General features: G+C 39.1%; 4 protein-coding genes across 4 annotated transcripts; 3 read left to right on the plus strand and 1 right to left on the minus strand.

The window, feature by feature from the left end:
• Positions 1 to 418: 418 nt before the first annotated feature.
• LOC139188700 (uncharacterized) lies at positions 419 to 1,708 on the plus strand. The gene has a single exon (XM_070806381.1). It carries the CDS (start codon positions 419 to 421, stop codon positions 1,706 to 1,708), a length of 1,290 nt encoding a protein of 429 aa, XP_070662482.1.
• A 2,756-nt stretch (positions 1,709 to 4,464) lies between these two features.
• On the plus strand, positions 4,465 to 7,322 carry LOC103446110 (GDP-L-galactose phosphorylase 2-like). The gene is made up of 7 exons (XM_008385175.4): positions 4,465 to 5,107; positions 5,321 to 5,463; positions 5,550 to 5,609; positions 5,701 to 5,931; positions 6,233 to 6,409; positions 6,512 to 6,760; positions 6,979 to 7,322. The coding sequence occupies exons 1-7, from the start codon at positions 5,041 to 5,043 to the stop codon at positions 7,174 to 7,176; spliced, it is 1,125 nt and encodes a 374-aa protein (XP_008383397.1). The 5' UTR covers positions 4,465 to 5,040; the 3' UTR covers positions 7,177 to 7,322.
• Positions 7,323 to 7,899: 577 nt separating this feature from the next.
• LOC103446108 (probable receptor-like protein kinase At1g30570) lies at positions 7,900 to 11,362 on the minus strand. The gene has a single exon (XM_008385174.4). The coding sequence runs from the start codon at positions 10,578 to 10,580 to the stop codon at positions 8,016 to 8,018; it is 2,565 nt and encodes an 854-aa protein (XP_008383396.2). The 5' UTR covers positions 10,581 to 11,362; the 3' UTR covers positions 7,900 to 8,015.
• A 6,057-nt stretch (positions 11,363 to 17,419) lies between these two features.
• On the plus strand, positions 17,420 to 22,638 carry LOC103446112 (WPP domain-associated protein). The gene is made up of 6 exons (XM_008385177.4): positions 17,420 to 17,668; positions 18,216 to 20,779; positions 20,962 to 21,088; positions 21,442 to 21,543; positions 21,962 to 22,039; positions 22,188 to 22,638. The coding sequence occupies exons 2-5, from the start codon at positions 18,354 to 18,356 to the stop codon at positions 22,019 to 22,021; spliced, it is 2,715 nt and encodes a 904-aa protein (XP_008383399.1). The 5' UTR covers positions 17,420 to 17,668; positions 18,216 to 18,353; the 3' UTR covers positions 22,022 to 22,039; positions 22,188 to 22,638.
• Positions 22,639 to 22,775: the final 137 nt, after the last annotated feature.

Below are 22,775 nucleotides of genomic sequence, written 5' to 3' on the forward strand. Positions count from 1 at the left end.
GGGGGCACTCGGCACTTACGAATGGGTTGTCATGCCATTCGGCCTCAAGAATGCTGGCGCCACGTACCAACGGGCGATGAACACCATCTTCCATGATTTAATTGGCATCATCGTTGAAGTTTACATCGACGATGTTGTCGTCAAATCTAAACGCCGACAGACACATCTGGACGATCTCCGACAGGCTTTCCTCCGCATGCGTCAGCACAACCTCAAGATGAATCCTGCCAAATGTGCCTTCGGTGTATCGGCCGGGAATTTTCTTGGTTTCCTCGTACATCATCGTGGGATTGAAGTCGATGAGAATAAGGCACGCGCAATCATCACTGCCCCACCCCCAACGACGAAGAAACAGCTCCAGTCTTTACTCGGACAAATCAATTTCCTCCGCCGATTTATTGCCAACTCGGCAGGAAAAATGAAAGCGTTTTCCACACTCTTAAAACTCAAGGATTCCGATAAATTTGTGTGGAACGACGAGCATCAAGCGGCGTTTACGCAAATCAAAGTCTCCTTCACGAACCCACCTGTCTTGGTTCCTCCCCGGCGCGGTAAGCCTCTTAAGCTATATATTTCGGCGGCTGAAGAGTCCATCGGCTGCCTCCTTGCCCAAGACAATGATGCCGGGCGAGAGCACGCTATTTTTTACCTCAGTCGAAATCTTAATCCACCGGAGATCAATTATTCCGCCGTGGAGAAGCTCTGTCTTGCCGTGTTCTTCGCCGCCTCTAAACTCCGGCATTACATGCTTCCGTCGGTCACACAAGTCATTGCCCAGACCGATGTCATCCGGTACATGCTTACCCGGCCGATCGTAAAAGGGAGAATTGGGAAGTGGACGATGGCGTTGTCCGAGTTTAGCCTACAATACGTGCCTCAGAAAGCTGTCAAAGGCCAAGCATTGGCCGATTTCCTGGCTCACCATCCTTCCCCCTATGGTTTTGGGGACACTGATGTCGAAATCGGCATGGTTGAAACACGCGACAACTATTGGACGATGTATTTTGACGGGTCCAACACTTCATCCTCGCCCGGCGTTGGAGTTGTCATTCAATCTCCTAATCACGATCGTTGGTATTTTTCGCTTAAGTTGGATTTTGACTGCACCAATAATCAGGCCGAATATGAAGCCTTAATCATCGGCCTTGGCCTCCTTCATGACTTGAGGGCCACCCGTGCCCTCGTCCTCGGCGACTCTGAGCTTGTGATCAACCAACTTAATGGATCTTTTCGCTGCATGAGTTGTACCCTAGCACCCTACCACATGGTTGCCAGCTATTTGGCCGAGTCTTTCGACGGTATTACGTTCGAACATGTTTCCCGGATCCATAATACCGACGTAAATGCGTTGGCTCAAATTGCCTCTGGTGCACAACTCCTGGGGGGCAAGCTAGGCCGAGAAATACCGGTGTTACGACAATTATACCCGGCCTTGGTCAACCAGCAAATCTTCCGGCGCGACGATGTAATACGCACTCGAGTCATGTCTTTACCTTCGTTGTTAGACCGACAAGATACTATAGAGGTTTGTACCGTCGAGGCAACACCAGATGATTGGAGAAAGCCCATTATGCAGTACCTTGACAATCCCAATGGAAAACATAGTCGCAAGACACGAGTTCACGCCACGAACTATGTCACGTACCAAAACGAGTTATATCGAAAAGGGGATGATGGATTACTACTGCTATGCCTCGGCCCCCAATAGAGTGCTCGGGCGATCGCAGAGGTTCATGAAGGGGTATGCGGAGCTCATCAATCCGGACGGAAAATGCGATGGCTACTCCGATGACACGGCTATTTTTGGCCGAGAATACTGAAAGATTGTATCGAGTTTGCACGAGGATACGTACAGTGCCAAATCCATGGGCCTATACAAAGGGTCTCGGCCGAGTCACTACATTCGGTCATTAAGCCATGGCCGTTTAGAGGATGGGCCATGGACGTAATCGGCAAAATCATGCATGGATAATAGTCGCAACTGATTACTTTACTAAGTGGGTCGAAGCAAAATCATATGCCGAGTTAACATCTAAAGAGGTTTGCGACTTCGTGAAGGAACACATTGTGACCCGGTTCGGTGTACCGGAAACGATCATAACCGACAATGGAACAATCTTCACAGCCGAAAGGTTTAAAGAATACACGGCAAATTTGAAAATTCGGCTGGAACAGTCCACACCGTATTATCCACAGGCGAACGGGCAGGCCGAGGCAAGTAATAAAGTGTTGATCGGCATCCTCGAAAAAATAATAAAAGAAAGGCCTGACATGTGGCATTTGAAGTTGAACGAGGCATTGTGGGCATACCGAACGTCGCCCCGGTCGGCGACTGCGACAACCCCGTACGCATTAACCTGCGGACACGATGCAGTGCTACCAGTCGAGTTAAGCATAAATTCGTTGCGATTAATTGAACAAAGTAGTTTGTTTAGCGCCGAATATAATCAGTCCATGAGACAGGAACTAGAAGATTTGGAAGAAGCGCGACTTGACGCTTATAACTTATCGGTGGCACAAAAACAGATTGCCGAGCGGGCCTATAATCAAAAGGTGCGACAGAAAACATTCGGCGAGGGTGAACTAGTGTGGCAAACGGTGTTGCCCGTAGGACTAAAAGATCCTAGGTTCGGCAAGTGGTCGCCGAATTGGGAAGGGCCGTTCATTGTGCATAAAGTATACGGAAAATGGGCAAAATCGACCGAAAGAATCGTTGATCATGATGAACATTTGGGAAATGCAGTTGAGAAGACCGAAGGTTTCAGATGTTGGGGGCGCACGATTGCGTGTGACTGCGAAATTAATGGCGGAAGACGTTTCGACGCCTGCACGATGACAAGTGGGTTCACGAACTGAGGAAGTGGCTCGCGGTTTGAGGTAGTGGTCATAATGTCGACGGTTCAGACAGCCGCACGCCTTGAACGTCATCATTGGAGTTAGCCGTATTAAAGGACGCCACGTGGCGAGTTTGGTTAGCAGGATCAAGATCGTGCAATCATGTTCAATAAATGCGCCTTGGAACTCAGACATTAGGGTTCTGGGTGGTAGATTCGCTTCTTCAAGGCTGAAACTCGGCCAAAGAACTCAGGCCGAGGACCTCAGAAGCGAGGGGGCAATGTTTGGGCCCAAAATAACAGTTTGGGCCGAGTGTAGGGTCATTCTCGGCCCGGAAGGCCTTACGACAAGAATACTATGGATCGTTCAGTACGTGGGCATCCAAACCTAGGTCAGCTAGGTCATAACGCAAGAGGTCGAATCCTAGTGCAATAAGGAGTCTCGGCAGGACCCGGAAGTGAATCCGGCTCAGTTAGGGACTAGGTTCACAGTCCTAGTGAAGGTAGGACTGGTCGAGTTGATGCTGATCAGGGGAAGAAAACCTAGTCCGAGTAGGTTTTTAACTCGACCTTGGGGGGAGCCATTGCTATAAATAGAAAAGGTTGCACATCCTTCAATGACCCCTGCAAATCAATACAAAATTGCCCTGCGCAAATTCTCACAACTTGTGATTTTTCTTTTTCCTTTTTTCGCTGACACATCTTCCGTTGGCATCAACAGCACTGTGGAAGCAACCGGTGATATCTTAAGTCGGCATAGATAGCTCTGTCACCGTAGAGTTAGTCGGTCTCGCAGTATCTTCCGTTGGCATCAACAGCACTGCGGCGAGAACGGTTGATTACCTATCCAAGTCTCGGTCGAGAAGGGTTTCTAAATCCTTATTGGTCGAGGTCATCTCATCAGCCTTCTCGGCGAAGTGAGGTGTTACAGTTATTACATTCGGCACATTGAAAGCCGAATTTGATATTGAACTTCTTAAGAATAGTAACCTTGTCTTCAGGTTCGAGAGCCCAAGAGGTCGAGACGTGTTCCTTTCTCGGCCGCAATCGCAAGACGCAGAAGTCAGTAGCGCGACCCAACGCAACATCAATAAATTTACTCATCGGCCGAGCTCGGCCGACGAGTTGGCACGCCCCGCATTCACCGAAGGACGTAGTTAGCTCATTAATTACTCGGCCTGCGCGCCACGTAGGCTTTGTAGTTTCTAGGGTCAACAAGGTGAAATTCTTGAATTTATGAAAGACAAACAATTACAAAAATGTTTGCTAATGATGTTTTCATTAATTAAGAATGAAAATTGGAAATCCGAAGATGATCACATACCAATGGGCTTTGTGATGTCATTTATGTTTTAGACCGATGCCCCTCTCGAATGAGGATCCTCTCTGGATCCTCTCTGTGAGAATCATCTCCGGATCCTCTTTTTAAGAATCTCGAGAATTCTCAAATCGTGTTCGTTTATCGTACATCATGCGATCAAGTTTCTTCAGTTATTGTTCATGTTTAATTTTAAATAAAAATATTTAAAATGATTTTTGATCGAACAATGTACGATAAAAGAACACGATTTAAGAATTTTCAGAATTATAGTAAAGAATATCCGAAGAGGATCCTCATTCGCCCCCTCTATACCCAAAAAACCAATAAATAGATCCGACCGAATATCCAAAATCCAAAAACAGTTGCGTAATATCTTTACACATGAACGGTTGGGATCGGTCAAAGGACGGAAAACCAGAACACACGTGTCCGTCTCCGTTCGTCCCAGTAGCAGACCGTAGACCGGAACTCTGTATCGCGAAATCAAAAGACGTCACGATATAGAAGAAGAAGAGAAAGAGAAACGGAGATAGATATTTGATACAGATTTTCCGATCGCACAATCATCGACATTCTCGACCAATTTGAAGACTCGGAATCGCTGGTCCGGCGAGGGCTGGCTTCGTAGATGCAATCACGGCTCTAATCAAAGCAATCACTAGTATTAAGATTTCGAGAGGCAGCAGAGAATGCATGAGAGCCTTCCCTAATTCCCTGCTTGCATGCCCTTCGTTTCACGGCGGTCGCGGTGCCCTACCCTCCGCCGGTGGGCATCCATCCGATCTCACCTACCTGGCCGGCGGCGGTTGCTTCTGAAAACGACGACCGCCTGTGTTTCCCCTTCTGGGTTTTGAGTGTACTTCGTTTTTTATTAAGCAGTAATCAATGGTTACGGTTAAGCAGCTTCAAGATGGTAACTTTACGTCGCAATTCCCTCCATTTTCTCTGCAAGGTTCGTGATTTTTCTTGCTTTTGATTTGATGGGTTTGAATATTTCTGATTGAATTTGATTGGGTTTTATCTGCATTTTATTCATTTTTCTTGTTACATGTGTATTGTTCATGTTGTTTTTCAATCGCTTTATATATTCAGAAGGACTTCAAATTTTGTTACTTTTGTCTTTCCCATGGATTTTTTTCGAGTGTTGATGAATGAATTTTCACAGGTATAAAAATCCCCTTGTACCGTTTTAGTAGCAATTCGATACTGGATAATGGTTGTGTTGGAGGCATTTCGTGTGTGCACGAAGAAGAAGGAGGAGAAGAAGGAGAAGAACAGAGTGTATTGGATTCTATTCTTCTTGCGCAGGTACGGTTCATTACAAACTATAAGTTATAACCTTGATAGTTCTAGACTTTTGTCCTTGTTTTATGTGTTTTTTCCCAATTTGGCAGTGGGAAGATCGAATGTGGAAAGGTCTGTTCAGATACGATGTGACAACATCTGAAATCAAGGTCTTTGTTATCCTATAGCCTGGTGATTCTTGTAACATTGATGATTTAAGTAAAGGCACTTATAGTTGGAGATGGTCCATGGCTTGTGCAGGTCATCGGTGGCAGGAAGAAGTTCATTGCTCAGTTTAACGAAGGATGGAGTAGGGATTTTATTCCAAGGATGGGCAAGAACAAGAAATTCCTCCAAGAAGATGCGTTCAAGTTTAGTTGGATGGAACTGCAGGAGGAGTTACTCTTTTGTGTTTCAAGTGGTGAAAAGTCGAACCCTGAGCTTGTTCTTTCAGCTGCTGTGCCTGACTGTGCCTTGTTGATTGCTATCAATGTAAGGCACTGTTTATCTATTTTGTTACCTGGAATGGTCATAAGTTGATAATCATCTATTCGAAATGTCACCTAAGATGGTGCAAACTGGTGATTGTTCAGTAGCTATACCAAATGATCTTAACCATGCAAAGTGTAGATGTTTATTTGTCTTTTGATTTTATATCTTCTTGACATGTAGACGCAGAGGCGTTAGAGGCTCTTAGTATGTGATGAATTGTTTTGAGGACTTAAAAGTTTTGTAGATATCCTGAAAACATGTATCGAGGTAGGAACTAATCAATTCTTTGCTTATTTTTCAGGCATCCCCCGTGGAATATGGTCATGTCTTGTTGGTACCACATGGCTCTAAAATTATTCACCAGTACCTCGATAAAAGGTCATTGGAACTTGTCCTGCGCATTGCTGTTGAAATAAATAATTGCTCTTTTCGCCTATTCTATGACTATTCACCTAGCGCTTCTCCTTTATATTTCCAGGTACATAATGCCTTATACTGGTTGCTTTTCTTCTTCTCTTTGCAATTCAGATCAAAACTTTATTTTTCTCCTTGCAATAATTAAAAATACAATTGCATGCAGGCTTGCTACCTTCAAATCCCTTTGCCTGTTGAGTTCATGCATTTCGATACAATATTTGGCGCTGGGAAAGAGGGGGTGCGCATCTCTTGTGTTGCAGAGTACCCCATTAAGACCCTCGTATTGGAGAGCAACCACTTTAATACGATGATGGAGGTTCTTGCTGAGATATGTTCGTGTTTACAACAAAAGCTCATTCCATACAATCTGCTAATATCTGATCATGGCAAAAGGATATTCTTATTTTTCCAGGTAAATGGCGAATGGTTTTATTTCAGCTGAAAACCTCATCCATGTAATTTATTGTGCGAGTTCACTCTTCACTGTGACAGTGGAACAATGAATATCTTACATTTGTCTCTGTGCAGAGATGATTTTTCGTTTGTAAGCATGGTTAAACGAATATCTTGCTTTTGTCTATAAAATACATCCACAGTTGATTTGCGTACTAACGAATTTGTTTTATGCAGCTACATACATCAAAAGACTCTTGTACCCTTTCTGCTTGGGAGTGTGGGGGGTACTTCTTGTTTAAATCTAAGTCTGAATTTGATCAAGCTACTGAGCAGGCTCTGCTAAAACAGCTAAGTACCGTCTCCCTTGACGACAAAGGTTTCCAAGCAGTGAAGTTGCTCTGTTGCAGCATTGCGGGCAAGTTTGTATGTTGAATTTGGGAGCTGGATTATTACCCGTGTTACTAAATAACGAAAAACAGTCGATGAAATTCTGTATTCCGATGAAGGTTTACAACTCTGTAATCTGGGATGACATGAAAGTGTATATTTTTTTTATTAATGTAAAATCTATTGATGTATGATATGATTCCGAAATATAATTTATTCGCTATGGAACCTCTACGTTCCCTAAACCCTTGACATGTCCGAGATGGGTCACAGATTGACATCTAGTTATCGTTACCTCGGACTATTGCAACATGGAAACTCTGCTTTCCCTATACGCCCAAGGTGGGTCACAGATTGACATCCAGTTATCGTTACGTCGGACTAATGCAACGGTTGGTGGTGTCCAGTTCAGGGAAGTCATCATAGACCGGCACTATACCTTCTTCTCTTGTACTGCTGAGAAGTCTGTGGAACTTAAATCTGGCTTCTAACATGTTACAGATTGCAAGGTTTTTCATCCTCTCATATTAATATGTGCACATGATTGACAATAGCAGTCGAGATAGCGTATGTGCTCAAAAGGTCCCTTTCTTTTCCCTCGGATTTGGGTTAGGTCAGTTAGTTGGTCATGACAGTATGTCCGCTCCCATGCACCCCAGTTCGAAATTCCAGTTAGTCATTTTCTAAGCAAATTTTTGGCTTCTTGTGATATGGTAACAAGGCAAATTTCAAAATTGCCCCAAAACCTCAAAGCAATCACATGAAGTCTTAAGAAGAATCTCAATGTGTATATATATAACATAACTTCAAATTAATATACAACTACATAAAACAATTATGAAAGAATTATATTGGAATAATATAGTGAATACAATTTCACTTCCTCAATTTTCATGCCTCGCACCTCCGTCTGCAGATTCATCGGATGCTCTTGTGGTAGACTGTCCGCTGCAACCGGCCTCTTCATCAAAACTCGGAGCTCCTTCCTTCTCTTGTGCTTCTCCCCCGAAAGCCTGACTACTTGTAAAAGAATTGTCTCCAGCATTGGTACGCATCCACGCTTCATGGAGTTGCAAGGCATACTCCAAGTGCCACAGAACTTCCCCCATTGTTGGCCGGCTCTTCCCCCCATCAGCGAGACATTTCTCCGCTATCTCCCCAAACTTCTTCAGTGCCTCGGGACAATAAGTTCCTTCAAGACGACGGTCAATGATGGTCTCAAGGGACCTCTTTCGTTGCCACATCATTGCCCATTCTGCAAGATTGATCTGATCTTTTGGCAAGGTTGGGTTTATAACAGGCCTAGCACAAACAGCTTCAAACAGCACTACACCAAACGAGTAGACATCCGATTTCTCTGTCAACTGCTGTCGTCGATAATATTCAGGGTCAAGGTATCCGAAGCTTCCTTTAACTGCAGTACTAACGTGGGTGTGGTCCAAAGCCGGACCTGTTTTAGACAATCCAAAGTCGGACATTTTTGCGACAAAATTTTCATCTAGCAGTATGTTGGTTGTCTTAACATCCCTGTGAATTATTCCCCTATCTGCTCCAGTATGAAGATAATGGAGTCCTCGTGCAGCACCAATGCACGCTTCTACTCGTTGCTTAAAAGTCAGCGGTGGGAGATCACTCCCAAAGAGATGGCTTCTAAGTGTCCCATTTGCCATGTACTCGTAAACCAAGATCATCTCATTTTGTTCTTCACAGAATCCAATCAATGACACCAAATGCCTATGCCTGAGCTTGGAAAGCATCTCAATCTCCGTCTCAAATTCAGCCAGTCCTTGCTGAGATTGGGGGTTGGCTCGCTTGATTGCTACAAGAGTGCCATCATCAGTCTCCCCTTTGTACACCTTACCAAAGCCTCCAAGTCCAATCACTAAACTTTCATCAAAATTATTCGTTGCTGCACGGATCTCTGGTAACATGAACCGCTTGCCAGCTCTGATAGAGGGTGCAGAACCATATGGATTCTGGCTTCCTGCTCCCTTGGCATTGACATTGCTGTTTAAAATGGAGCCATTAAGGAATAACGGCCTCCACCCAGCGGGGGTGTTTTTCGTGTCAGTTGATTTTCCTCTCAGTCTATTGCAGAAACAGTAAATGACAATGGCAAGAATGGCAACAGAAGCTATACCTGCTCCAACTCCCACCCAAAGCATTTGATTTTTTGAACTCCGTGGTGAAGTAACACCTGAATCATACTTCTCAACATAAGCGAGATTCCCATTTCTACTGAGCTTGAAAATCTCCAAGCCATTCAAGAGAGCATCAGTTCCTGCAGCCCCAGCTGCTGTGTCAGGACCCAATTGAATCCATAGTGTGTCAACTTTTGGAGACACCACATCGAAAAAGTCCTGATGATACGCTTTGTTCTTGCCCCCCGCACGGACAAAAACATTGAAATTATCTGCTGCAGTCCTGTTGTTTATGTAAATTCTGAAGATCCTCTCTTTTGCTTCGTCAAAAATCAGCTCACAGAAATGCAGTCGAACTAAATAATCGAAATCAGGATGAACTTCAAACTTCCACGACATGTTGAACCTTTTCTCCAATACTTCAGTGTTGACCATAGTTCTTGCAGTTTCATATACAAGAAGAGGCGCCACCGAGGAATCATTTGCGGACGAAAAGGTAATGCTTGATCTGTTATTGATTTTCAACCCGGCATTTTCTGTGATCATGTAGCTAGAATCCACTTCCCATGTTCTCCAAAGATCTGCATCCTGACCGGGATCAATTTCCGAACCCCCAACATTCAACCTATACATAGTCTCAATCCCTTGCCAACTTATACTCTGATTTGCACCATTTCCACCCACTTTACTAACTGATCCTGCAAAGAGTGTATCCACCGCCGGAACAATTTCAATCGCATTTACGAATCCAAATGACCCCTTAACCGGGATGAACTCAAAAACAAGTACATCCTCCTTGATGGCCAAAATGTACTCCTTAACCAAGAAAGAAGTTAAATTGCTCCCTGAACTCAGCAAGTACGCATTTTTTCGGGATATCTCACCCGAAACACTGAATTCAGACACCAACTTCAGACCATTTGCAACAACTCCAAATCTAGATTCATTCACATTGTAATGATCAAATGGGAGAGGACGGAAATGGAGCCTAACAAAATAGCTCCCCCGAGTACCTGGGAACGTGTAGTTCAAGCCACCATCGAAAATTCGCGCCGTAGCGTACAGCGGCTCGTATGTTGTTGAATCAACACTTGAGGGAGTTGTGGATGCAGCATTCGTAGGGGAGCTGAGGGTGAAGTTGTTGTTGGGGGCTAAGTCACCAACCCATTTCCTACCACTCACAGTGATGCTGGAATTTGTGCCACAATTTATCAGAAAAGATTTTGATTGAGCTTCTGCAATCCTTGCAAATGCAGAGAAAATCACCAGAAATAGCATCCCAAAAATCTCCCTGACCGGAAGCGCCATCACCAAATTTCTAAAAGTGGTATCTTTCAGTGAAAAGAGAGGTCCCAATGGAAAAACAAGAACAACCCAATCTCCAGAAGAGCTCAAATTATACTAAAACCATGAAAAAACCCAACTTTTAATTTCTCAAATTTCATCAAAATATTGAGAAACCCCATCAAGTTTCACCTTCATCACTCATGTTTTTGCATTTGAATTTCCTTGTTTGGAAACAAACCTGCCATGAAGAAAGACTGGTTTTTTCTGCAAATTTGTATTGCACTCTCAGAAATCAGCACACCCAATTTCTTTGCAGATCTGAAGCAAGAAAATTTGAAAATTTGGAGGGCAAAAAGCAAAGAATTGTCACAGAAGGTGGCAAATTTGACAAATTTCTTCACCAGTGAGACTATAACCAATGACAAAAACAGGCAAAAAGAACTTGAAAAAAAGGATTACAGCAAAGAAGACTGCAACAAAAGGTGGCAAAGGTGACAGATTTCTACACCAATGCAACCGAAAATTCAACAGAACAAGAAAAAAAGCTTGAAAAAAAACAGTTTTTGCTTCAGCAATGGGGGATCTATCAGAATAAAGAAAACAAAAGAAGAAAGGGGAACATGGGTTTGCTGATGGGAACAGATTGGAAAAGTTTAATTCATCTTTTGCTTTTTCTATTTTTTTGGGTAAACATTCATCTTTTGCTTGTCCTGTATATTTCACCAAAAGTAGCCAGGAATCTGACGAGTGACAGCAATAAATTTCTGCACTTTATTACAACATTTAAACTCTTTAAAATTTTAAATTGTAACTGCTGCAACAGGTGGTGTCTGTTAATGCAACTTTCATTTTCTGGTCAAGTTTTGTTTTTTAATTTAAATTTGTTCAAAGTATTTATTTATTTTTTTGTTAATTTAGTGAGTGAGAATTTGCAGCCGTTGGCAGCCTGAGATGGGGTTCCATTATTTATGAAGTGGGTCACATGCTCATGTCTGAAGATGATAAAGATTTGCAATAATATACATTGTATTTATTCAATTATTGTTCTTCTAGAGAATTTTCACAGTGTCGGAAGTACATTTCGACACACTAAGTATAATAATATAATTTGTCAAAATCTTGAAGAGGAAAATTTCAACAAATTGTATTATAACATTTGATGTACAGAGCTGTGTTTTCAACACACTTACAATTTTGTTATTCTTGTGGCATATTTCTATTCTACCTCTTGTTCTCGAGAAACTTAAGTCACACGATATTATTTATTTATGTACTATAATATAAATTGAAATTAGCATATATTGTTACTGATAGATAGATTTTTGCATTATAAACTTAAACGTGAGGGAAATTCATTCCTACCGAAAAATATTTGAAGAAATTGTTAATATCCCATGACACCGTGAAGGTCGAACCGAAAACTTTTCTTTGTTTTATACTTATCAAAAGTGAGGTATTATCTACATTTATATTTTTATTTTTTACACAATTTTGTCGATTTCCGACAATCGAATTGAATAAACTGAAAATAATTAATAAAAAAAATAACAGAAGTGAGTAGAAGGTAAATAATAACTTGTAAATGACCCTACTCTATAAAAAATGAAATAAAAATAAATAAATAACTGGGATTTTGTAGTTTGTACTGCTCCGTACTTAGAGGGTACTTGGAAATCTGTGAATTTTGGTCGGGAAAAAAAAATAGAAAACAAGAAAATTAATTGTGTTTGCCATTAATTCAGCTGAGCCATGTTTCTGTGTTTTGCTATGTCTCTGGCTCCTTGTTTTTGGTTCCATGAACCTTTCCATGTTACATTTGTTATGTTAATCTGCACAAACCTTGGTTTTGTCTGATATTTCAATTTTTGAAAGGGGACAGGATGACGAGTTTTGGAAAGCATTGTTTCACTAAATGAGATAGACAGTATGAATCTTCCAACGTCACTTTGCTCGATTTTGAGCAAAATCATCTGCTACCTCATCTTTTGAAAAAATTGTATATGAATCTACTAGTAAAAACTAAAAACACATGCTTTTTTTTTTTAATTATTTGCATGGCTAGGAAGTTCTCAAACAATTTAATTAACAGCCAATCAGTGAATAATAAACAAAGCTACCAAAACAGTGATAGATAGAGAAGTTATGAGTTATGACCCTTTGGAAGGACATGGACTTAAAGGGTATAAGTTGCCATCCAACTTTAATATTCTTTGAAATTTTTATCCAAGATGGGTAGATTCTTTTTAGGTAAGATTTTACTTGTTTTTGCTTCTCAACACCCTTTCAAAAACACGTATAATACTTTATGTATACTTTTTCAACAAGTTTTCTCCACTTTAGGAGGGGAAGAACTAGATCAAAAAAAGAAAGAAAAAATTCAAACTCCGCATAAGAAAACGAGCGTGTTGGCTTTAATTAATTGATCTAACGAACATCTGTAATTCACAATAATGTCTACAAAAAACCAGAACTTAAGTTAATGCAACCCTAACCGACCTTATGATTCCGCTCCAACAAAACTTTAGTACATACATATTTGTAAATCTACTGTGCAACACATAAAAAAAATAAAAAATGGATAGCAACTGAAGGAAAATTTCCTCAAAACACTGTTTATGAACAGTATTTTTCAGCTGGCTTTTAGTATAAAGAAATATGGAGTCTATTTACTTGAAGAAAACAAATTTTGGTAAAATAATGTAAATCTAATCCAATTGATGAAGTGACTTTCAGAAGACACCCACAAAAAGGTGCATAATTTAAGATTTGATACACCAACAACCTTGATTATTTTTATCTTAATTTAATTGCATGGTGATCTTATGAATCTTTTTTGTCTTTCAATTGTTGCAAGCAATTGTTGATGGGACCTCAATTGTTTGCCCTCCATCATCTTATCTTCTTCTATTTTTATAGTCACGATTAAGTCATGTCAATATTTTATATTAATTTTTTTTATAGAAATAATAAGATAAAAAGTAATGAGAATATAAAATGTTGACATGACTTAACCGTGACCATAGAAATAAGAGAGGATAAAAAGGATATAGAATGGGATGGCAGACAATCAGGTACTTTGATGATGGGTTTGTCAGTTTTGGTTGTATATATTATTGCAGAGGTGGTTGGCATATCTAACCCATATGGATTCTAGTTTTGATTTACTGTTGATTTTGGTTCAAATTCACAATTTTTTTGCATGCTATCTAAAAAAAATTTAGTGGATAGCGTGTTGGGTTTTTATCAATGCGTTTTAAGTTCAAAACTCTCCATTTTCTAAATTATTGTAATAGTTTCCAACCCTTTCACTCTACTTAATAATAATATTTTTTTGTAGATGATAATTATTGAGTTAAAACAATAAAACCTACTAACTAAACTAAAAAAAAAAAAAACAAGAAATCAATCAATTCATACCAAAAAATGCAGAAAGAAATGAAACACAATCCTACGAAATTGCATTAGTGCCAAACCTAGGTCAGCAGAACAACCAAACCATGAGCAGTAATCAAAAGGACAACCACCCCACCAGAAATATTTATAATTTGTTGGCCAAATTGTTGTTTGGAATATGATTTCCCACATCTTTTTTTTTCTCTTTTTAAACATTTTTGTTTATTTTTTATTCTTTGATTTTGTCATAATTTGTTGAATTCAAAGATAAATGTGTGTGTGTGGAGAAAATTGGAGTACATAGAGCGAAGTTCCAATAGTTTTTATTTCGCAATTTAAGATGTGAAGTTCACTAATTGTTGCAATTCAAAATCAATAACTTAAATTTATCAATTTTGAGGCAAAATTAACATATCAAGAACACATGTGATGGTAAATTAAACTTCCTACAATTACCAAAATCATAATTTTCATAAACCTTGCAATGCGTATATTAAGAGAAAGCAAACGTTCTAGAAGGGACTAACTCATAGCTTGGACTGAATCTTTAACTGTTAAATCCTTAGTCAAGTATCAAACAATTATAAGTTCTAATTTATGTTATAAGTCGGTGGATACTAGAGACCCAAAAAGAGCTAACTTCACACTCAAATGCTCCCAAGTCCAACTCATATTGTAAAACTCATGTTCCACAAAAAAAAGCCCAATCATGCCAGCGAACGTTGACTCAATTAGTAAAGTTCATGCCTTGTGTGTCACCCAACCAAGGTTCGAGTCACACTGCTAGCAGTTTTCGTTTGTGTTGATCTATAAATTCCTACGTAAATCTATACCGATGGCACTTGGCAATTAATGTCATGCATAAGTCTTTCTAACTCGAAATTATGGGTATTGCATGACGCTGGTGGTACAAGTAACTAATCTCCCCTAAACTTTTTTTCACCATAAAAAAAAACCCCCAATCACCACAAAACTCCCAAGTCCAACTTATAACACAAGAAAACACTAGTAAGAGAGTCATAACGCTCACCCGAGATCTCATGTTTAATTTCTCATTTTCCCGCTTAACATTGAATTGAGAGTCAAAAGAGATGATGTAACTCTTGGTGCCAAAGGAATACTATGTGTTGGGGAATATGATTTTGTGGGTCCTCTGGAATTGGAATGCTAGAAAGAGGGGCAGAAGCTGAAGAGAAGATGCCCACAAGAGCCTATACTTTAGTGACAAAAATTCAAAAGTAATAGGACCCATCACAGCTTATAATTTGCTGGAGCCTGGAATTATCAATCATATATAATGATACAACTAACAAGCAGGCCTGTCTCAAAACATAGTAGGTGCAGAAAATTAGATGAAGTTCTTTTGATTAGGTAAACTTTAGGGAGGCAGATTCTCTGCCTTGCTTTTACCATACCCTTCTCATCCTCTCATATGTTATGCGATCACGGTTAAGTCACGTCAATATTTTATATTGAATTTTTTATAGAGATAATAAGACAAAAAGCAATAGGAATATAAAATGTTGACGTGACTTAACCGTGATCGCACAAAGAGGAGGGGATAGGAAGGGTATGGTATTGGGAGAGCAGACAATCTGCCTCCAAACCTTAGGCCATTTTTAATGGGATTAATGATACTATGTCTGTTGGGTGTACTAGATTTTGAGTTGAGATCCATTGGATCTATGTGTTTGAAGTCGAGGAACTCGGAAATCCGAACTGTTCAAAAGAGGAAGAGATTCAGGTCGTTCAAAAAACTTGATTTTATGTGAAGTGAGCCAGTAAAATTGACTAATGGGGTCCCAATATTTAAATTGAGGGGGTCCCTTTTTTGAATCCATGGGTTCCAGTCACAGAAATCCGGAAACTATCTCAATTACATGACAAAATACAACAAGTTAAAGATTTAAACTAAAGTTAAGTAGGAGGAATGATTACCATATAAAATAAAATAAAATACAAAGAGAAAGAAACAGCACTTGTGATGATACAAACATGATTGCTTAGATTAACTAAAACACTTTTAAAGATTCTTGACTTAAATCTTGGTCTTACACCAACGGTAGGATGCGCCTCAATTAAATTAATCATCTAATAGAAAACTTTATTACATGTGACCACCTCCGTTCTTATCAAATTATTTAAATTAAATTTTGAGCACCATTCACGGACTTCCCATTGGTCCTTAAATTACCCAAGGTCATTTTTTTTTTTACAAATGATATTATTCTACACTAAGAAGGAAGGAGTGGGCTCAGCCTCACAATAGACTAACAATAATTTGGCGAGAATTGAACCTAAGATCTATCATTTATAAGTGAAAAAGAATATAACTAGATGGTAGTACTAAGTGACAAAGTCACATTTTTAAAAAACAAACTATTGTCTACACTAAATGAGAGAGGGTGAGTTTAGCTTCACGATAGACTAACAATAATATGATTCAAATTCGTTTTTGACGAGAATCGAACCTAGAGTCACGTTTAACTCCACAGATGTTTAATTTTTCACAAACTACAAAATAATGTTACCTCATAACAAATATCAAAGTCATTACAAATATATGTTGTTCTCATACCCATGTAAGTCAAACACAACATCAAGTGAAGAAAATTATCACTACTTCAAAAGCTAGTGGATACAAGCTAACTCGTAATTTGCTGATATATATTATTTTCCATATTTTGGAAGAGGTGGCAACGTTGAATCCGCCATCAGCATTAACAAAAACAAATGCTTATATTTACGAAAATTCTAGAATAACCCATGTAATTGTTCTGAAGTCTTGACCCCTAAATCCTTAACGATGAATCCAACGGCTAAAAATCCTAACTTCTGATCTGGTCATACATATTATATAGTCCTCAGATCAAGAAGTATGGGGTCTCAACCAAAAGTTGGAAATAAATATGAACTAATCAGAAAACAAGAAAAAATAATATGGAGGCATATTGTCTGCCCTTCTGTTTGGGTGCCCTTCTCATTCTCTCATATTTTGTGCTGTCACGGTTAATCCACGTCAACATTTTATGTTAAATTTTTTATAGATATAAAATGTTGTTGTGCCTTAATCGTGACCGCATAAATAGGAGGGGATGAGAAGGGCACCCAAATAGGAGGGCAGATATTCTGGCTCCAAATAGTATAGTTGGAGGCTGTCCAATAACAGTAGGATGCCAAATAAGCCAACAGAATCTTATTTGGATCCTTTTGGTGAGGATTATAGGGATCCGTGAATCGTATTCGTTCATTGTATATCGTACGGTTAGTTTTTGTCAAATAATGTATGTGTTTAATTTTAAATAAAAATATTTAAAATAAATTATAACCTTACGATGTATGATAAACGGACATAATTAACGGATCTCCAAGATCTTTGCGGTGAGAATCCAGGTTCCCAAATAAGAACAAATTAACTATATGGTTACGTCACGTAGCAAATTTACGCACCAATTTTAAAGCTTGGTCAACCCTCGTAATTATGGAGAAACAACGGGGTCAAACACATGCTCTCCCTCTCCCGCCCCCGAAGCCCAGAACTTTTCTCTTTGTCTATGAACCCTAAAAAATAAGACCCCAAAATTAGAAAAGTTTCAGTTCAAACGAAAACAAGCAGCTTTTCCCAAAATTCAGAGTCGTCTCGGGATTTTCAAACACTCCTTAGCTGTTGATTTTTACCAATTGAAGTATCATCGGTGGATTCAGCTGCTTCATTGGTAAGTAGCTTGTTTTTGTGCTTCCATTTTTAGGAATTTTGGATTTTTAATTTTAATTTTTTTTTGGTATCCTGGAATTGTTTTCGTGGAAGCTCTGTTTGGCTGGTGAGAAAATAGTCTAAAAGCTGAATTTTGCAGTTCGTTTTGTTCTTTGAGCTTGTTTTAGCTCTGTTTGGTTGGTGAGAAAATGTAAGAAAGTGAAAGTATTAAGATAATTTGAATTGCGTATTGCATTTTTTGCTGCTTAACTTATGTGTTAATAGAAATGAAAAAAAATTTCAAAGACTGTAGACTTAGAGATAAATATATATACATATATATGTGTGTGTGTGGGTGCATATTTGTTTTTGCATTTTTTTTAAATGACTTGATAAAGTTTTATCTTATGTTTTCTTCCATTTTTATTAGCACTTAAGCAGGTTCCTTTGTGATTTGATTCACAGTTACATGAAATTTAGTTGAGTCGACAAGATTATAGTTATTGGGACTTTTTTAATTGTGATTTTTCCTTCTTTTTTTTTATTTTTAATTTTTTTAACTTTTGCAGTTCAACGGGTCTGCGTAGTGTGTTGGTAATTGTTGAGGACGAAGTGATCCTTTTGGGGATTGTATATTGGTAGTGGTTATACTCTGCAATGTCTTGGTGGTGATGTTCGTTTTATACGTGTGAAGAACCGAAGAAGTTATGGAGAGTTTAGAAGTCATGAGTAACGGTGTTGAATCATGCAATGGAGATTCGGTTCAGCTTAGCAATGATGTGAAAGAAAATGATAATCGGGATCTTGACCTTCTCCAGGATTTGGATTCTTATTGGGAAGAAATCAGTGACCGGTTGACCATATCGAGGATGGTGAGTGACTCAGTCATCAAGGGGATTGTTAATGCAGTAACCAATGACGCAGCAGAGAAAATTGCTCAAAAAGAACTAGAGGTGACTAAGCTGAAGGAAATGTTACATGTTTACCATTTGGGTGGTGAGGAAAACGAATTCTCACCCATGCAGCGAGAGTCAAAGGGAACTGAAGACAGACCTATTAAAAAAGGTGCCAAAGGTGGCATGCGTCCTAGCTTTCTTGAAGCTGTCGTACAGCATGATGGCATAGAAAAAACTTTGGGCATCTTAAAAGGAACAACTGAAGAGCACTTCAAGCAGCTCAAGAATGAAATTGATGGGATTAGAGGGTGTAGTTCGATCAAGAGGATTGGTTCTGGTTCTCAGTTGTTGGGTTTCGGTGACATACTGCAAGATAATGTATCTGACAGATGGATTGATGTGGATAGATTGCTCAATAGCCTAAAAGGTGCAATAGAAACTGTCTTTCAACGGGTGGAAGAAATGGTTAGCTTGGCAAATGCATCAGTCTGTGAATGGCAGCAGGAGCAGGATTTTAAAGCAGAAATAGACGCACTGGTGATGAGGAATTGTATCCGGAGTGTTGAAGAAAAAAATTTGGACCGGTTTCATGGCGATAAGAATTTGCATTGGCTTGGAAGGATGGAAGAGATATCAAGTTTACGTGAGGAATTAGATACCATTTCAAAATCACTATCTATTTCTGACATTGGGCACCTATCTTCTTACGGGTCCTTGGAAGGTGATGAAGAGAGTAATAATTATAAGAAGGGTGACCGTTTGCACCGCAAGGTTTCATCATCGTTGCTATCATCACCAACAATGACTTCAACATCAACATCAACATCAACATCATCATCATCATCTCTTTGGGAAGAAAATGGAAAACATGATGAGTCAGAAATAATGCAAGAACATTTGGATGCCACCCGGCTTAGGCATATGTCAATAGATGAGTTGACAAACTATTACAATAATGAGATGACTAAATTGAAGAGAAGTCATGAATCTGAAGTGCTAAATTTGACTGAGCAACTATTCAGCCTCAGAAGAGAATTTTTCAGGGAAAGGGGATCCTCTTTGCCGTCAAAGAAGAGTAAGGAGTTTGACATGTTGAGGAGGCGAATCTCTGAGGTTATTACTAAATTAGATGAAGTGCTTGTCGAAAAGGCGGACGTGGCTACATTTGGTATTTATGAAGAAAGTCTTAGCAGTTTGAAAGACAGACTGGAGTTGCTCATTTCAGAAAATAAGCACCTCAGATATTTGCTTGCAGATAAGAAAAGGGAAGTTAAGTGTCTTTCAATTCAAGTTTCTGAGGCTGCTAAGAAAATGTCAGAACATTCCATGGCTGAGGCAAAGTTGTTAAAAACAACTGCTAATCTTAAATCAGCTGTTAAAGATGCGGATATTGAAGCTTTAATTGTTGAAGATACATATGCTTGTATTCTCAGGGGAATGATGGATCAAATTAATTGTATCGCTGAAGAGTCACATATGGAAAATATTTATATGCAAGAAATCTACAAAGGTATACTTAAAGAAGCTGCCCATAGTGCTCAACCTGCTAGCCAACGTGAAATTGAAGATTTGAGTATGGAGTACACTATCATGCAAGAACTATGTGTACTTGTATTCAAAGAAGTCATGAAAGATGCTGAGAAAAATCTCAACAACCTGAACTTGAAATATATAGAAGAAAATGAACTCCGGGTTTTGATTGAGATGGAAAAACTAGAAAAAGAGAAACAATGTGAATTGGAGGTTGCAAACACAGTGAGATTAAAGCAAGAAATATTATCTCTGTCAGAAGAAAAGGAGCAGTTGGCACAGGATGCAACAGCGGCATTGGAAAACGAAAAGGAGAGATATGAATTAGCTGCTCAGGAGCTACATAATTTAAGGGACGAGACATGTCGGCAACAGAAATTGATTTCTGACAGCATTGAAGAGTCAAATGCTACAAAGCAGAACTTAACTGATGCATTGGAGCAAATTGAAAGACGTAAGGCTGACATGTGCATGTTAGATCAGAGGCTTGAACTAGCAATGAAAGAGTTAAGCGAAGTTAATGAGGAGAGGAGAATGCTTCTTGATGCAAACCAAGAGAAGCAGAATGTTTTATCTTTGTTGGAAGCAAAAGAAAGGGAACACAAGCAGCAATTGGAATCAACGGCTGTGTATATCCGTGAATTATTGAAAGGGGTTGCTGAATTTGAATGTAGAGTAACACAAGATATTTCAAGGAAATGTTCAAGGTACTTGCTCGGTTATTTTTATCTCTTATTGCTTCGTGTAAATTCTTTTGTGCTCGAGTTCTGTCAATAGATTTGCTTCCACATTCTTATATGATTCCTGGATGGGGTGATGTTTTGTTAATCTAATGGGATGTGTTTCTACATTCGGAACCCTCATAATGTACCTGTGGCTTTGTTTCCAGGTTGAAGAGTTTGGGTTCTCAATTGCGTTTTCTTAAACAAAAAGCTAATGTCATTGTAAGAAGAGGGTTGCTGTACCGGCAGAGACTCGAAAAGAAATGTTCTGACCTTGAAAAGGCCGAAGCTGAGGTATGTGAATTCCAATCAGATAAGTACTATGCATTCGTATATTCCAACTTGATGTTTTGGCCTCATATTATATTTCGTGCTATAAAACCCATGGAATTGAATCGATGCTTGCATATACACGTGGGAGGAGCTGTTTGAGATGCCCTGCTGGATGACGGAACAGTGTAAATATGATTGGAAGTTATCTTCCATTACTGACCCTGAAATGACTTCTCTTTCAGTGTTATGTTGTAATTTTGTTATGCAAGAAAAGGAATTATATCTTTAAGTATATTGTTAGATGAACTTCTGATTACGAATCAAGGATAGCTTTTGTAGTTTGTTATAATTGAGTTTTTGTCATTGAATTTCAGGTTGATCTTTTGGGGGATGAGGTGGGGACTCTATTGAGCCTTGTTGAGAAAATATACATTGCTCTTGATCATTATTCACCAGTATTGAAGCATTATCCTGGAGTAAGATGCTTTCTTTTATCCATTGGTTGATCATGTTAGCTCTATATACCTTCTAGATTTCAGGGGAACCAGTGTACAATATGAATGTATTGATGTTTGTGGAAGTATCGGATGCCTGTGTTTGAAAAAAGTTTGATGTCGGTGTAAATATCAATTAAAATTGGAGGAAACGACAGAAATTTATCCCAAGCATGAAAGTTAATAAAAACTTATAATTGATTCTGAATTATAATAAAAATGTTGTGCTTCTAACAAAAGCAATTCTGCAAATAGGCCCTTATATATTTTGTAAGAATTAGTGGGAATATGTTCATATCTGTTAATAAGTTTTTGGTTCAGAAGATCTAGTGTGGTGAATGCTTTGATGAGCGGAAATAACATATGTATGTTGATCGCATCTTTTCTCTTGCGTTTGCAGATAACTGAAATCTTGACGCTGGTAAGAAGAGAACTAACTGGAGAAATTAAAGCAGCTTGATACACCCTTTTGCCTTTGGTAAGGTTTCCAATTTAATGGTTTCGTCTTTCTACAACAGCTCATCATGTCACATAACTCCTATAAATGTGTTTAAATTTTACTTATTTGAAACTGTTGGGTCGAATACTCTTAATGGTCTCGCCCTTGCATCTTTTGTGTGACGCAGTGTCAGCAGAGTAGTTGTCAGGCAATTCACAGCCTTTGTCAAAACAACCATCCAGGAAAAAGTCGAGGGCCCTGAAGAGAGATAATCCCATAAGAGAGACATGTTGCAGAAGCAAAATTTGACAAAGGAACAAGATGTGAAATGGTTTGCAACCAACAGGGGCAGTGCGAAAATCGAAAATAGTGAGCTTGGTTTTTGAAGTATAGTTTTTATTCGATTCTTTTTGTCTAGGTGCCGAGGTAAACTACTTCCTCCTTCCATGGTTGGAAGAAGTTGTTTTAGAGTCCACTTGTTTCCTATAGGTTTAGAGTCCGATTTGTATGTCCCTGCAGTGAAGAGTCTTTTTACATAGCAATACTTTTTTGGGTAAATACTACATGTTTGTTTCAGCGCTGCTTTCTATTGTAAAGTAAAAACTTTCTTTCATAAAATAAATAAATTAATTAAGAGAGGGGATCTGTAACACTACCTTTTTTTACACAAAATTTTGACACGTTTTTGTGTGGCTTATTCAGTAATGTATTTTAACGATTTGAATTTTTGGTAGACATGATCTTTGAGGAAGACGTAAATGATAGATGATTCGAA

Source organism: Malus domestica, chromosome 10 (genome assembly GCF_042453785.1).
Source record: "Malus domestica chromosome 10, GDT2T_hap1".
NCBI lineage: Eukaryota > Viridiplantae > Streptophyta > Magnoliopsida > Rosales > Rosaceae > Malus > Malus domestica.